General features: G+C 47.1%; 3 protein-coding genes across 3 annotated transcripts; 2 read left to right on the top strand and 1 right to left on the bottom strand.

Annotated features, from left to right (window-relative positions):
* Positions 1–37: 37 nt before the first annotated feature.
* On the bottom strand, positions 38–1311 carry SODALDRAFT_268765 (solute carrier family 25 member 40; the record flags this gene model as incomplete). Its single annotated transcript, XM_028607621.1, has 2 exons — positions 38–1146; positions 1233–1311. 2 exons carry the CDS (start codon positions 1309–1311, stop codon positions 38–40), a joined length of 1188 nt encoding a protein of 395 aa, XP_028470126.1.
* A 454-nt stretch (positions 1312–1765) lies between these two features.
* SODALDRAFT_354449 (hypothetical protein) lies at positions 1766–4316 on the top strand (the record flags this gene model as incomplete). The annotated part of the gene is made up of 5 exons (XM_028613727.1): positions 1766–1829; positions 2170–2621; positions 2686–3825; positions 3887–3980; positions 4120–4316. The coding sequence occupies 5 exons, from the start codon at positions 1766–1768 to the stop codon at positions 4314–4316; spliced, it is 1947 nt and encodes a 648-aa protein (XP_028470125.1).
* A 9747-nt stretch (positions 4317–14063) lies between these two features.
* Positions 14064–15997, top strand: SODALDRAFT_354446 (choline-sulfatase; the record flags this gene model as incomplete). Its single annotated transcript, XM_028613726.1, has 4 exons — positions 14064–14711; positions 14800–15134; positions 15209–15781; positions 15856–15997. 4 exons carry the CDS (start codon positions 14064–14066, stop codon positions 15995–15997), a joined length of 1698 nt encoding a protein of 565 aa, XP_028470124.1.
* Between the last annotated feature and the right edge of the window lie 214 nt (positions 15998–16211).

Below are 16211 nucleotides of genomic sequence, written 5' to 3'. Positions count from 1 at the left end.
AGCGACATGTACGGCCGCTCTCCGCCTCTTGAACTCGTTAGTGCCCGTGGTTCTCTCTTGCTTTCGCGTTTATTGATCGAAACGCTTTCTTGCCAACCTCGTAGCTGCTGATCATAATCGCACATGCCGGCGCGACCTTCAATGTCCGTGGTATCCAACCTTTCCAGAGACCCCGGATGCCCTCTGTGTGGAAGATGTGCCATAGGAGGCGCGTCATATTTCCTCGCTCCGCCGTCGTGCTGCTGGCACCATTTCCTGTTGCTGATATTCCCCGGAACACTTGTGTCCTGGTCTTGCCCACGTCGAACGGCATCGTTATTATGGAGGCAATAGAACCCGACACAGCACCCGCGATGAAACTATCGACGAAAGTTTCTGTATGTTTGTCCCGGCCCTCTGCGTTGTGTAGCAAACCGGCGTCCGATTCTCTCATGACAATCAGCCTCCTCCGGACCGTCTCGTAGCCCCACCAGTAGATCCCAGAGAAGGGCACGTCTCTCCACAGAGTCAAAGTCAGACCCCTCCATAGAGATTTGTAGCCGTGAGCGTGGACCATTTCCTGGATCTCTCGGAAGGTATTTGCAAGGTGACCGGTCGTTGAGGAGCCCGTTGTTGCCTGCAGTCGAGTACGGAAGAGTTCAATCGGACTAACTGCGGCCGCGGCCAGCACACGCGCAACGGATCCGGCTATTAGCGGAGCTAAATCGGCCCCGAAGCGGTGCGAAATCGGGCTCTTTGAGTTGTACCGGAGCCAGTCATAGCCGGTGAAATAGATGATATTGGCAGGGACGGCCATGACCAGTGTCGGCGACAAGCCTCTCCATAAACTTGTGAGCCCCTCGTTCCGCGCGATCTTTCTTAGCCCATCCATCGTGGAGCTAATCGTTCTCCGTTCGATTTCCTCCACGGCGCATTCTGCTGCTGGCATATTTGCCGCTGCGCCTGACCGGGGCGGCATTGCGACACAATATTCGGCGTTGTTATTCATAAAGAAAACTTCTCGGCAGCAGGCTGTCACCCCAATGTTCGTCGAAGGCATGGTGTTTAGACTTTTCGTGGTGAGGATGATAGGCGAGAAACAGGTCGAATTGCCCGTGGGCACAGGCTGGGATTGCCAACGAACTCGGACGACATCGAGAGGGGTCACTGTCGAATATAGTGTGAGCAAGACTGCCAGTTCGTGATTCAATCCCCGAAGAAGAAGGAAAACCAACTACAGGCGAGGAACGTACTGAGGAGCGAGGTTAGAAAACTGCCGGACATGGCAGAAAACATCTTTTGAGTGGCCGTGATATCATCGTCTTGCCCCATCCCAGTTCCCTTCTTCGTCGGTGCAACGGGCGACATCTTGACAGAATTTTCTCGGCGGAACGTGTCCGGGAGATTGCCGTCCGTAGCCTGGAGAGTCGTGGTCATGGCGACCAAGGCCGCATGTTCCGGCAACTCAGCAGAAAAGAAGATAAGAAGAAGAACGATGGGTAAACCCCTCAGGGTTCAGTGAAGGTTCGATGAAATATTTCAGCCACAATAAAGTTCGGATGCAAAGATTAGTTTAAATTTCCAATGGAAAAGAAAAGAAAGGGTGGTAAGAACACGAGGCGAGGGCGTGGTTGCGGTGGCGCGTCGTCATCGACTGAAGTACGGATTAGTCTCCTAATAAATGGACCGAGGCCTTTTTTTTTTTTTTTCCTACCGGAGATAATTTCTACGCAGAGGACCAGAGGCGGGTCTTATCGGCCATCAAGTCTTCAGAGATCGGACCCCAATGGCAAAAAAGGAGGAGCAAGACCTCCTCGAGGGATGTGACAATGTCCGCTGGCCTCCGATTGGTCAGAAAACTAGTCTTAGTAAGCTCGGCTCCAACGACGATCCAAAATTGCCTCTTGAAGACGGGATGTCGATCTCGCCCCTCAACACTGACTGAACCTAAGGTAGGCATTGATTCGTAGGGCGAATGAACGACGTCCGATACTCGGTGTCTTGACTGAGTCTACACCGACCTCCAAATCACATACCCATTCCGATTATTTGCTTTCCATAATAAATCTCTTTATTTTCATTGTAGCCGTGTTTCTTTGAAGCCTCTTTTCAATCCATCTACCTGGGGCTTCCGTAACGGACTTTCTTTCAGATGAGATCTCATGGCATTTTAATACCTCTCGTCCCAAGTGTTCGGAGCTCATACCAAGTTCATCCGAGCCTCTTTGAAGGCTAAACATCTCAAAATGGAATCCGATCCTAGGCTTGATTCGGAGCTAGAGTCGTTCCGTCAGCAATGGCGCTCTGAGCTTCAAGCCAAGAAGCCATGGGGTCACTCAGGACAGAGGAGGACGTCTCATGCCACCACCGCTGCCTCGTCTTCACAACCAGCGCCGCGGTTAGAAGCGCACAAAGCGTCTATACCCAGCTTAGACTACGAAGATCCTAACGAAGACTATGTCCAAACTCGATCTTTTGATGAGCCGGCTGGCCCGTCCTCGTCTGGCGGGACTCTAGCGGACACCGGTACTCTGGATGAAAAAGAGCTCTTTTCGGCACTGGACCATTTTGAAGCAGCCGTTGAGAAAGAAGCCGTTGGAAGCTTAGGGGATAGTCTAAAGCTCTACCGGAAGGCATTTAGAGTGAGTCCTTCATCTCCTTGGTCTCACGCACCTCAGACGTACATCTGACGAGCCCAATCGACAGATGGACAGCCATGTGGACATGTTATACAGAAAGAAATATTTCCCAGGACCCCTTCGAAAGCCGTCCGAATCAACCCCAGGATCAGGCCTCACCAAAGTCCCAGCTAAGGGATCCAGCGCCGCCGATAATTTGGAAGCCGACCAGCCACAGTCCATCAAAGATTTGGTCGCGAGCTTCTCAGATCTCTCGATTGCCTCTGCACCCCCTCCCGTGGAGGGTGACGCGCCACCCCCATGTCCCATCGCCGATATCCCGCAAGAGGTTCTCGCTCACATTCTAACGGACCTGGCCGTCTTGGACATCGGAGACTTCGTCCGACTATCGGTCGTTTGTAAGCGATTTGCCTACCTCGTCGCGGCTGACGACCAGATCTGGAGGCGAGTGTGTCTGGGCCGGGAGTTCGGGTTCCAGGGGATGCACTATCACTGGCAGGCGGGTGTGGCGTGGGAACCTCTCCCGGACGAGGGCGAAGTCGGAGAGGAAGGCGAGTTTGTGACCATGGAAGAGCTGGCCCGTCGCCGCCGAGAAGAGAATCTCGCCATCACTGTATCACTATACCCGGAGTACGGTTCGTCGTGGCAGCGTATGTTCCGCCACCGGCCCCGCATCCGCTTCAACGGCTGCTACATTAGCACTGTCAACTACATCCGGCCCGGCCAGGCCTCGGCCAACCAGATCACATGGAACACCCCCGTCCACATCATCACGTATTACCGCTACCTGCGGTTTTTCCGAGACGGCACCGTCATCAGCCTCCTCACCACTGCGGAGCCGGGCGATGTAGTCCACCATATGACGAAGGACCTCCTCGCGCAGCACCGCGGCGGTGCCGCCCCGCATCTCTCTTCGGTCGTCCTCCAGCATGGACTTCGCGGCCGGTGGCGTCTATCGTCCGTGCTCGATCACCCCGATGGCCCCGATGGCGTGCCTAATCCAAAGGACGCCGAGGGCGAGCTGTTCGTTGAGACGGAGGGTGTCGGGCCCAAGTACATGTACCGGATGAACCTCTCGCTGCGAAGCGCCGGCCGAGGTACTCGTAACAACAAGCTCGTATGGAAGGGGTTTTACAGCTACAATAAGCTTACCGACGACTGGGCTGAATTCGGATTGAAAAACGATAAGCCGTTCTTCTTTAGTCGAGTACGCAGCTACGGAGTAGGAGCGTAGACTCTGTTCTCCTGTTTCCTTTTTCTTTCACCAGGCGTCGAACAGACTCGTTCCGATAGAGGTTCGGTTGTTGGATCTCATTGGCACACCAGCACCAGACATCATGGGAACCTCGCTCGTAAACATGAGTGTAAATGTTTCCCCCCCTTTTTTTTTCCTATTCTTTCCTTATAATCTTTTTAACTGTCTCGAGGCGTATCGTGTATCGCAAGCAGAGTTAGCACAGAGCTATTCCGATGCGGAAAGGATCCTGGATGGGATCTTTAGACCTTGGTACGTTTCTTCGCGTTTATCTTTGGGCTTGGATCGGCAAATATTCCAAAGACAGGGAGACAATTTCCGTTCATGACCCCCGGAGTGTCTCAGGGGACCTGATCATCTATAAAACACCAGACTATGGCCATCACCACATCCCATTTGCAATTCAAATGGCATCACGACGTCGATATTGCACCAAGTCCTAGAAGGTGATCAAGGAACACCATCGCAAAGCCCAACGTCAAAGCCCAACGTCACATGGCAAAAGTCTCCGTGCTTCATCTTACACAACCACAGGTTTCTAGTTAGCGTTGGAGGCTGCTGTTGTCGAATGCATAGCATATCGGATACTTCACACTCTGGTCCGCAGGACAGTCATGAGAGCTGTGTGTGATTGCCGCTGGATTTTTCAGGCCTCGTTCGTTTAATGTCAGTTGTTGCATGTTCGAGATGGCTGTTAGTAAGTCAACAGACAGGACATACAATCCCTCGTCCGTCCTGTGATAACTTGTTCATCGGCATAGGAACAGTATGCCGGCATGTTGGGCCATCAAAGTACCCAGTTCATATGAATACATGATGGGCGCATTTAAGATGGTGAATAAGGGTGTGTGTGTGTAACGGGCCCTACCTGTTGAACCGGTGAGGAGCGGAAGTCCCAGGGTTCCGCTCGACGGAAGACGTGTGCCTCATCTCCCCACGTGTGGGCTTGATGCGGGTTTGAGCTTATTGGCGGATTGGTCCGGATCGGGAAGATCGGGATGGCGTGCTATGAGGTGACTCGGGAAAATTGACGGCGCAGGATTTGGGGACGCGTAGCGCAAGTAAACTCGGGGGAAGCGCCCTAATTCAGGGGCGAACTGTCAGGATGATGACGGAGCTATGGGCGCTAGAGAGATGGCATGCTCAAAAGATGGATCTTCTTTATTTACACATTTAGACATCTTGTCAGCACGAATTTGGCCATGATATTTCGACGTTTTATCATTTGAAACGCCTATGGAGTAGGTACCATACGTGGGAATGACTTGTAGAGTTTTGAGGGTGTGTTTGTTCCTGTTGATAATTACTAATTCGTAAGTACAAAGTAATACCTACCTAGGCCGTGACTCGATAGACGACCAGTACCATTCGACTGTGGGGTCGGTTCCTGGCAGGCTGGCGTTCGGTGGGAGTGGATGTGCACTGCTTTTCTTAGTCCAACCCACTCCACGACATAATAATACAAACTATTAATCTGGGGAAATTCCCGGAAGGTGGGGGTATGGTGGTGTGAAGGGTTGAGCGTGTTTTCACGCAAAGTGTCCCCGGAGGTCGGGGTTCGGAAGAAATACGTGTAGGTATGTCATGTTATGCAATTGATATTTATGGTTGTCAAACTGGCACCGGGCTCGGAGTTCTACTCCGTAAAATAAAGACAGAAATTGCATGGATATCCGTATCAAAGAGGTACTTATCCTTGATGTGTTGTTGAGACCCGCGTAGACCAGATTACATACCAGACTAGGGTGTAGTTCGCTGAATACCGGTACTGGAGCTCGTGGGGTCGAAGCAGTAACTCCACGTCCCACGCAGGGGTCACGTTCACCCAGGAGTTCGAAGGGGTGCCAAGAGGGTGTCACAGCCGTAGGCAGGGATCACTGCAGCGAGGAGGGGTGTTTAACGTTCTGCGGCCTTGGGTGGGTCCCTGTCGCATAACGGGGTCGTTGCGTCATTCCTGATTAGGCAAATCAGCGTATTTAATTATGGGTCGCGATACGAAGACATCACGTGTAGATATCAGGACATCGATATATAGGTCTATAATAAATATCCCGGGCGGCCTAAGTACTATACCTACTTTATATATATTGATAAAGACGCTATATATTATTATTATATTTGCTGCCTTATCTACCTACCTACCTACCTACCTACCTACCTATATATCTAATTACCTTATTATCTTATTAACCTTCCCTAATTAAAGTACGATAGCTCTTCTAATAATAATAACAATAATACTAATAACAATAATACTAATAATAATAATACAAATAATAATAATACAAATAATAATAATACTAATAATAATAATACTAATAATAATAATACTAATAATAACTACTATTATAATAGCCGAAATACCCTCTAACACTATACTATACAGTACTACGCTACTATAGGGCTTTTTACTTTATAGTAGGAGGTATACACGGCTCTAACTATAAGAATATATATAGTATCTTAATCGATATATATAACATAGCATAGTACTTAGGCCGTCCGGAATATTTATTATAGACCTATATATTAATATCCCGATATCTATATATAATGTCCTCGCATCCCGGCCCTTAATTATATACTAGGTTCTATTATTTTTTTTCTCTTTCGTCCTATTTGCTTAATTAATTAATATAGGTAATATCGTATAGGCAGGACCACGATATAGTCTATAGGGGATCTAGGGGGGATCCACTCTATAACTAAGGGCTCCGGATATCGGGGACTTCGGGTATTATGATATAATAAGGGTAGATACCGGAAAAGACCGGATAGGATCTAAATAATATAGTATCTATAATAGAGTCTTCACCACCTAAATTAAGAGTATAAGAGACTCTCCTAGATATAACTAGATATAATATATATACACGAGATTTCTACTCTACTAAGTTAATTATTTAAGTGCCTTTTAACGTACGATAGTTATAAGCCCGGTTTATAACGCCTAAACGATAGATATTAATAAGGCTACCCCTATTCCACTATAAAAAAGTAATCACGTCTATATAAGCACTCTTAAATAACTACTATCGACCTAATTAGAGTAATTAAAAGATTAATTAACCTACCTATTAATTAACTAACCGATAAACAATAATCTAGTAAAGATATCTTCTAACGTATCTAACGCCGAATAGAAGGCGGCCGCTACCACCCTCGTTAACTAAAGGGATTAGGTAGTTTAGGAGCGCGCCGTACGCGGTAAATCGGCCTCCTACTAGAATAACTACCTTAATCTAAAGCTAAGCGATAAGGAGGCTAACGCCTATCTCCTCCCTATATCTATACCCCCTAATATTCGTAAATACGAAGCCCTTACCGCGGACCCTAATACGGAGGAGGCCACGGCCACTACTATCACGGCTACTCCGTTTTCTACTATCACGCTAGAGGGCGACGAGGCCATAGATACCACGGACGCTGCCGCCACGGCCGCCGGTAAGAGGAAGACGGCCGCTCGCCGGAAGGCTATAGCTATAACGAAAGAACTAACGACTAGGACGCCCACATCTATTAATAAGCTCTCTAAAAAAGGGCGCACGCACTACCTATAAGATCGCCGTATATACCGCGAGGAAAACGCAGACTACGACGCGTAGTAGAAGAAGTTTAATAAGGTATACTCCTATATCGAAAGGACCGTATACACCACGTTACGTAACCTCCTCGCCTAACTATAGGATAACACCGTAAATAACCCGCGGGCCTAGATAACTCTCCTATACGCGTATGTAGGACTAACACCTATAGACCTCTATAAGGAAGCCCTAGTCCTATACCGACGATACACCACGCCTATAAAGGCTATACCTAAGGATATAGACGCTTAGGTGGTAAGCTAGAAAATAGCGATAATATATCATAAATATATAGGCGTTTTAAAGCTATTAAGCGTGGACTATTAGGTAAAAGACGCGTTAAAAGCTATTAGACCTATTACCCAGGAATAGAGCAATAACTACCTAGTAAATAACTATGATAAGATTACGGAAAATAAGCTAATGATTAACGACTTCGTAAAGGCTCTAAGGGCGGTTTTTAGTAATATAAAGAGCCTATAATCCTCCGCTATAAAGCCTAGAGTTAGGAGAGGCACTTTTAACACCCTTAGGAACCTCCCCGATACTAAGAATACTACTACTACTAATAATAAAGATAATAAAAAGCGTCCTCGTAGAGATACGTCCTTAAAGGCTATCCCTCCCGTAATAAAGAGGCCTTATAAGATATATAAAAACACTTATACTACCGCTGCCTATTAGTACGTAAGGCCGGATATACGCCCTTATACCTAGCGTGGCCGTGAAGATATTATAAAGGTCGCGGAAAAGAAGATACGTATTTATAGTTTTAAAAGCCGCGTAGATACCGCGATATAGAAGAGGCGGGAAGTAGTAGCTACCACCGCTAATAAGATAAAGGAAGTCTAGGAAGATTAACTCTATAATACTACGCCTACTATAGTTTATAAAGACCTATCCGTTACCGCGACGGGGAGACTAAGAGCCCCCCTAACCTAAGGGGTAGCGCGTCGTCGTATAACGATACTATTAAGATTATAATAAGAATAAGGGATATCCCTTTCTATTAACTAAGCCAGAGCGCTATTCTACTACGCGATCCTAGACTTAGAATCGTTAATCTATATCTTTAATAATTACGGCCGTTTTACAGCCGTTAGACCACCTATAGTTAGTCTATTAACGCTTTAGGTAGGTACTTATAAGGCTCCTATCCTCGGATACGGAGATATTAAGCTACGTGTATAATCCCTAATAGGTACGAAAAGGCTATTACGCCTCCGTAACGTCATATACTATAAGGAATTCGTTACTAATATCGTCTCGGAACGCCAGCTACGCCTATAAGGTTACCGCTAGGATACCATAAATAATACTATTATTAGCTCCGCCGATAACCGGCCTATCTATAAACTACTAAATATCCACGGCTAATATATAATCGAGCGCGCAGAAGCCCCGGCCGCTACTACGTTCGCGGTCTTAGTAAGGCACCCCCGCGATAACCCGTATAGAAGATTACGATAACCGCGGTAACTATAGAAGACCACGGTATAATAGTAGTATAAACGCCTCGGCCACTACGGCACCGATACTCTTATAAAGATTTTTCAACGCCACTTAGGGGGTAAAGATAAAGGGACTACATATAACGGACTATAACGCGTGTGGATAGTCGTAAATACCTACGTAGATCCGGCGGATACTATCTCTTTACCCGTTAAAGCCTGGAGAGGCCCTAGCTATTAATTTTCACGATCTAAAAGAGGTGGAGTAGTTAGCGGGCGGACTATATAAGTCTATTATATTCGTTATAGACGTGTATATAGGTTATACGTAGGATTACTACTTATAGAAAAAAGACTAAGGCTTTATCCTACATGCTCTAAAGAACGTTTTTACCCTACTTAAGACCTAATTCGACGTTAGGCTACGCGTTTTATAGACCGATTCTAAGATATTTTAGCACCTAGAAGTCGTTGCTTTCCTCGCTGCTAAGGGGGTAAAAGGCTAGCCGTCGGCATTATATTTATAGGATTAGAACGATATTATAGAACGGATTAAAGGCATCGTTAAGAGAAGAGCGAGGGCTATAAGGATTAGAGCTAATCTGTCTATATCTACCTAGCCTAAGATCTTTAAGACTACTATATATCTATATAATAGAACGCCACGATATATTAACGACTAGAAGACACTATACGAAGGCTTACGCAGCCGTTAACCTAACCTTACGCACCTATAAGCTTACGGCTATAAAGTCTTTATAAAAACGCACGATGCCTAAGCTAAAAGGAACTGCCTATAAAGGCTAGAACCGAAGATATAAATTGGCTATCACGTCGGATACTAATTCTTAAATAGCTTCCGTATTTAGCTACTATACCTAATAGATATTATCACTATAAAAGACGTAGTCTTTAACGAAGACGAGATATTTAACGGCAGGATTAAAACGCTATAAGCTATAGCTTCCGCTAAGGAAATCGGGGGACGCCTATAATCTATCCGTATCACCTATACCACGACCGCGAATAGGCTACTATTAAGGGGTATAGCTGTAGACGTATTAGATCTTAAGTCGGAAGACTCTTATGCTACCGCTATTACTACGGACGAAGGTAAGGCTATCGCTATTACTATAAAAGAGGCTACTACTATTACTGTAGATAAGGTTCTAAATTTATAGCCTAATAACTAGGCTATAGATTTAGAACCTTATAACTCCGATACCACCGCTATTACTACGGGAGAGGCTACTGCTATTACTACGGACACTTCACGGTTTACCACTACGAGGTTTAAACCGTTTCCTACGCCTTTAATATCTCCTAAAGATCCCGCGCGCGCGTTCCTTATAGCGTTAGCGGTAGTTAGGGGCGCTAAGGTAGAAGAACACGATAACCACTAACGGACAGCTATAGGTGCCCCTAGGGGGTGCCTATCGGCTATACTCCTATCGGCCGCGCGCCTATTACCCGCACGCCTATCTATCGCGAGAACTATTATAAGTATATATATAACCGAGAAAGTCTAGAATAATAACGCCTAAAAGGCGTTCTTTAATGCTAGCAGGATTTATAACCCTACACGTATAAGAAAGTAAGCTATTAACGACGACGATATCGGTGCTATAGATTCCCCTTATACCTCCTAGCCGCTATCGCTATCGTATATAACCCGCGAGGATCTCCCGCCTCTACTAAACTACTACCGCGATATACGCCTTTATCCGTTACGGGAGCGGTGGTTATAGGCTAAGGGGGAATACCTTAAGGGGCACCGATAGATAGGCTATTAGTAGGAGGTAGGTAGTAATTAGGCTAATAAGCAATAAGTCCTCGTCTATAAATAGGTATACACCTATAAATTTAATAAGGAGGGCACCCTCGTTAAGTGTAAGGCACGCCTCGTAGTCTAAGGGGATTAGTAAAAACGGTTAGAGACTAAAGATAACTACGCCGTAATGCTAGCCTCGCGGTTCTTCTATATACTAATAGCGATCACCGCCCGGTTTAACCTAAAGATAAGGCAGTTCGACGCTATTAACGCGTTCGTTAATACTAGCCTTAAGGAAAAGGTATTTATAAAGATACTATAAGGCTACGAAGTACTAGGTAAGGTCCTGCTACTACGGAAAGCCCTCTTCGGCTTAAGAGTATCGCTACTGCTATAGTAAGAGGAATTTAGCGGCACGCTATAGAGGATAGGATTTACGGCCGTTCCTAATAACCCTTATATTATAATCCGCGATAGTTTAATCCTATTCTTCTACATTAACGATATCGGACTTATATACTATAGAGACCGTAAGACGGACGCCGATAACCTCGAGGCTGCCCTTAAGCGAAGCTATAGGTTATTAGGAGGCGAAGAAATCCGTTAGTTCCTGGGAATTAAGGTCCTAAGAGATAGAGCCACCCGAAGGTTATAGCTATTATAATCCTCTTACGTGGAGAAGATCGCGGTTAAATACTACGTAGATATACTCTGCCGAAAACCACTAAAGGTCCTGTTATTAACGATAAAGCCGCTAATGCCCCGCGATAGTATACACGCGTCGATTCCCGAGGTCTATTAGTATTAGGGTATAATCGGTTCTATCCTATACGCCGCTATTATAATAAGACCCGATATCGCGTTCGCCTATTCGAAGCTTTCCTAATATAACGTTAACCCCTCCTCTAACTATCTTAAGAGGGCTTAATAAGTGCTGCTATTTCTATACTATATAAGACACTATTACCTAGAATTCGGCGGGGATAGGCTTTTCTTGATAGTAAGCGACGCGTCTTTTAGGGATAATCTAGACCGTAAGAGTTCGTAAGGATATACGATAAAGCTCTTCGGCGGCACCGTTAATTAGAAAGCGGGTAAATAACCGACGGTCACGATATCGTTAATAGAATCGGAACTACTCGCTTTTATAAAGGCCGCTAAAAAGACGTTATTCGTTAGCCGGATATTAAGGGATTTAGAGCTTCGGCTGGACTAATAATAGCTATAGCTATACTACGATAATTAACAGACTATTAACCTCGTTAATAAGAAGGCATAACGCCTGCGGATAAGGCTGCGGCACGTTGATATATATAACTAGTAGGCGCGCTAGTTAATATAATAAGGTCTTCTTAAGGTTATATACGTTAACACGAAGGAGATAATCGCGGACAGATTAACGAAGGCATTACCGGAGGCGGGGATTAAAAGACTATAGCAATAGCTTAATTTAACTAATTAAAAGGATCGTATCGAGTAGTCTAAATAACTACACGAAGAGATTAAACGCGCTAAAGCGGCCGTAATAAAGGCCCCCGAGGGCGTGGTAGATCCGATGGATATAGATCCAATTAATTAGATCCGGCTAATCAGGATCGAGGAACCAATTAAGATAGAATTAAATTAAACGGTTAAATAGGGCGGATTTAGATCCCTTTTACGAGGGCGTTTCCCCTTAACTATTAATTTTACGATAGAAAAGTTAAGAGCGTTTAGTTTAAACCGAAGCCTCTAATTAGTTAGTTAACCTGGGAAGACCCACCTTAACTAAGGGGGTATATCGTATAGGCAGGACTACGATATAGTTTATAGGGGATTTAGGGGGGATCCACTCCATAACTAAGGGCTCCGGATATCGGGGACTTCGGGTATTAGGATATAATAAGGGTGGATACTGGAAAAGACCGGATAGGATCTAAATGATATAGTACCTATAATAGAGTCTTTACTACCTAAATTAAGGGTATAAGAGACTCTCCTAGATATAACTGGATATAATACACACACACGAGATTTCTGCTCTACTAAGTTAATTATTCAAGTGCCTTTTGACGTGCGACAGGTAATTTGTACGACGGACGCAAATTTTCGTGGTTACACAACGGATTGCGTCCATAAGTCTTACAACACAGGACGAGGAGCTGGTGCCTTACGGTGCCTTACGGGAGGGGGTCCAGTTTATATAAGGATGAGTCCTACCTTAGTGGCAAAAAACGAAGGCGGTTGAAGTATGAAATACACATGCTTATGGTCCACGCATGTACGGATTGTCCGTACTCCGTACCCGAACCCAGGACCCGAGGTTTGCCAATGTCGAATCCAGAATCCGGAATCCAGAATCCAGAAGCAAGAGAAAGAAACAGAGACGCTCTGACCAAGCGAAGATCCACAGTATGGGGATGAATAGTGCTAGGCGGTGTCGCAATGAATGCGCGGGAACACGCCATCGACCCGGCGCCGACCCCAGCCAGATAGGCCCAAGTGACTAACTGCGTCTCTCGTCAACGTTTTTTTTTTCTTCCCTTTTTTTCTTTTCTTCTTGTTAACCGAAGCACATGATGCACCAGACAGAAGATAAAAATACAAGAGAACCTCGACAAATACCAATGCAAACTGCAAGTTTTGTGTGAGTTTTTGCCCACAGCCCGAACGATTATTGCCGATAATACGGACACCGACTGCACGAACAGTGGACGAACGAGGCCCGCCCACGTAAAATAAACGGCCGTCTCATGACCACCAGTCATGTCAAAGGGACCGGCAATTTTCTCTTCTCTCCCTGGTCCCCCTTTTCTGCCCGCCCTTTTCTGACCGACTTATCGTCCACTTACCCTCACCCGCTCCCGCCTAGAGTGCTCCAAGTCAACTAAACTAGTCGAGATCTGGGGCCACCCCTTCCTTTCATCTTTTTGTTATCTCTCTTCTTACATTGTGCCACCTGTAATAGTGCCCGCCTCGAGACCATTTTAAGAGACGTGGACATCCCCCACGCCTCTTGTTTTTCACTCTGTCTTCCTTCATCCAAACCTTTCCCGTACGCCCACTAGATTGCCATCGACAACGCTGGATTGGTATCTCTCATATTCTCACTTTACTATACTTCGGTTCTCCTTTTCTCGGATTTAGTGTCACCCTCCCACCACCCCGAGTTGGTCACACGTTTCTGACTTGCTGCATACTGGCTGCCCTTACCACTCTCTGCAACTATTCACACATCCGATCTTATACTCTTAACCTTTGGGTGCGACTTGCCAAACCGTCAAAGTCGCTCCTACTCTCTGGGCCAACACACCTTTAGGCGGTCTTCTCTGAAACTCTCCATCTTTATCAACTCCTTCAGAAGAACCATCAGGCCGTCAACTTCGCAGGTGCACCTCCGGAAAGATGGCTCCGGATCTCAACTCCCTCCCTTCCTCCCCTCTGGCCACGGCCTCGAGGCCCGTACAGAACCAAGGTTCTACGGGGGAAAAGAAACCGAACATTCTCTACATCATGGCGGATCAACTTGCTGCGCCACAGCTTAAGATGTACAATCCGAACTCACAAATCAAGACCCCTAATCTGGATGGACTCGCGGCCAAGTCAGTCCAGTTTGACTCGGCTTATTGTCCGTCCCCATTGTGCGCCCCTTCGCGCATGAGCATGATCTCGGGTCTTCTGCCCATGAAGATTGGGGCGTATGACAACGCTAGCCAGATCTCCAGCGACATCCCCACCTATGCCCATTATCTCCGTCTTCACGGTTATCACACCGTTCTCGCTGGCAAGATGCACTTCATCGGCGACCAGCTCCATGGCTACGAGACCCGCCTGACCAGCGACATCTACCCGGGCGACTTTGGATGGGCTGTCAACTGGGATGAACCTGACACGCGTCTGGAATGGTACCACAACGCCAGCTCCATCCTGCAGGCCGGTACCTGCGTCCGTAGCAACCAGTTGGATTACGATGAGGAGGTCATGTTTAAGTCGACACAGTTTCTTTACGACCATGCTCGGGAGGGCCCCGACGCTCGCCCTTTCTGCCTGACTGTGCGTGATTAAAAACGATTCTCCTCAGCCACACCTTGGCATCTTTGTGCTTGAAGTTTTATTACGGTATGCTGACAGGACTGTACAGGTTTCCCTCACTCACCCTCATGACCCGTACACGATTGACAAACATTATTGGGATCTCTACGAGGATGTTGACATTGAGCTGCCCAAGGTCCGGATTCCCAAGGAGGAACAGGATCCCCATAGCAAGCGCCTCTTGAAGGTGTGCGATCTGTGGGACCAGGATTTCACCGACGAGCAGATCAAGCGGGCCAAGCGGGCTTACTACGGCGCCGTCAGCTACGTAGACGACTGCGTCGGTCGTCTTTTGAGCGTTCTGGAGCGGTGCGGGCTTGACGAGAACACGATCATTGTCTTCAGCGGCGACCACGGTGACATGCTGGGAGAGCGCGGCCTCTGGTAAGTGCAGGTTCTTCCCCTTGACTGCAATCAAATCTGGAATGTGCTGTTTTGGGCTAACGCGGTTGTGTCAGGTACAAAATGAGCTACTTCGAGTCTTCGGTACGCGTGCCCCTTTTCATCCACCACCCTCGCCAATTCGAGCCGCGCCGCGTATCCCAGAACGTTTCGACCCTGGACATCCTCCCTACCATGTGCGACCTTGTGGGGACCAAGCCTGCCGCCGGCCTTCCCATGGACGGCATCTCCCTGCTCCCTCACCTTGAAGGCAAGGAAGGCCATGACACCGTATTCGCCGAGTATACGGGCGAGGGCACCATCAGTCCGCTCATGATGATTAAGCGCGGTCCTTGGAAGTACATCATTTGCCCCACGGATGGCGTTCAGCTCTTCAACCTCGAGAAAGACCCTCTCGAGCTGGTGGATTTGGCCAAGATCTCGTCCAAGGGAGCTGAGACGGAGCAAGAGAAGGAGGCGGCCCAGAAGCTGGCCGAGTTTAACGCCGAGGCCAGGGAACGGTGGGATTTTGACGCCATCACCGAGCAAGTCTTGGTCTCGCAGCGCAAACGTCGACTGGTCTGGTCCGCTCTGACCAAGGGCAGCTTCACTAGCTGGGACTTTAACCCCGACGATGATGGACGAGTCAAGTATGATTTTTCAACTCCTCCTCGTTGGGATCTTTTTATTTTTTTATTTTTTACGAGGCTAACTCTTTTCTTAGGTATATCCGCTCTCAGATCCCTCTTGACCACCTGGAGCGCCGTGCTCGCTACCCCCCCGTGGACAAGTACGGCCGGGAGATCCCGCGAGCGACGATCGGCTCCACCATCTTGGTCGACCAAGCTGGCTCTCATAACCAGTAAAGATCTGGAGCTTTTCGAAGCAAAGGCTTTTCGAGGGCCTTGTGAACCTCCACGTTTTTGACGCCTTTTATGACTTTTGAAATTTACAATTTGCGCTGTGATATCCCGATGCAGCATCTAAGCGTGCGGCGTTTTGATTCGATAGCATTGGCATGGAGAGCAGCCAATCTTCTCCCTCTCCTTTTTACTTCATTTCTTTCTTCTCTCTGTTTAT

This window comes from Sodiomyces alkalinus, assembly GCF_003711515.1.
Source record: "Sodiomyces alkalinus F11 unplaced genomic scaffold SODALscaffold_1, whole genome shotgun sequence".
Lineage (NCBI taxonomy): Eukaryota > Fungi > Ascomycota > Sordariomycetes > Glomerellales > Plectosphaerellaceae > Sodiomyces > Sodiomyces alkalinus.
The sequence above is the reverse complement of the archived record's forward strand: the minus strand, read 5'-3'. Positions and strand labels throughout refer to the sequence as shown.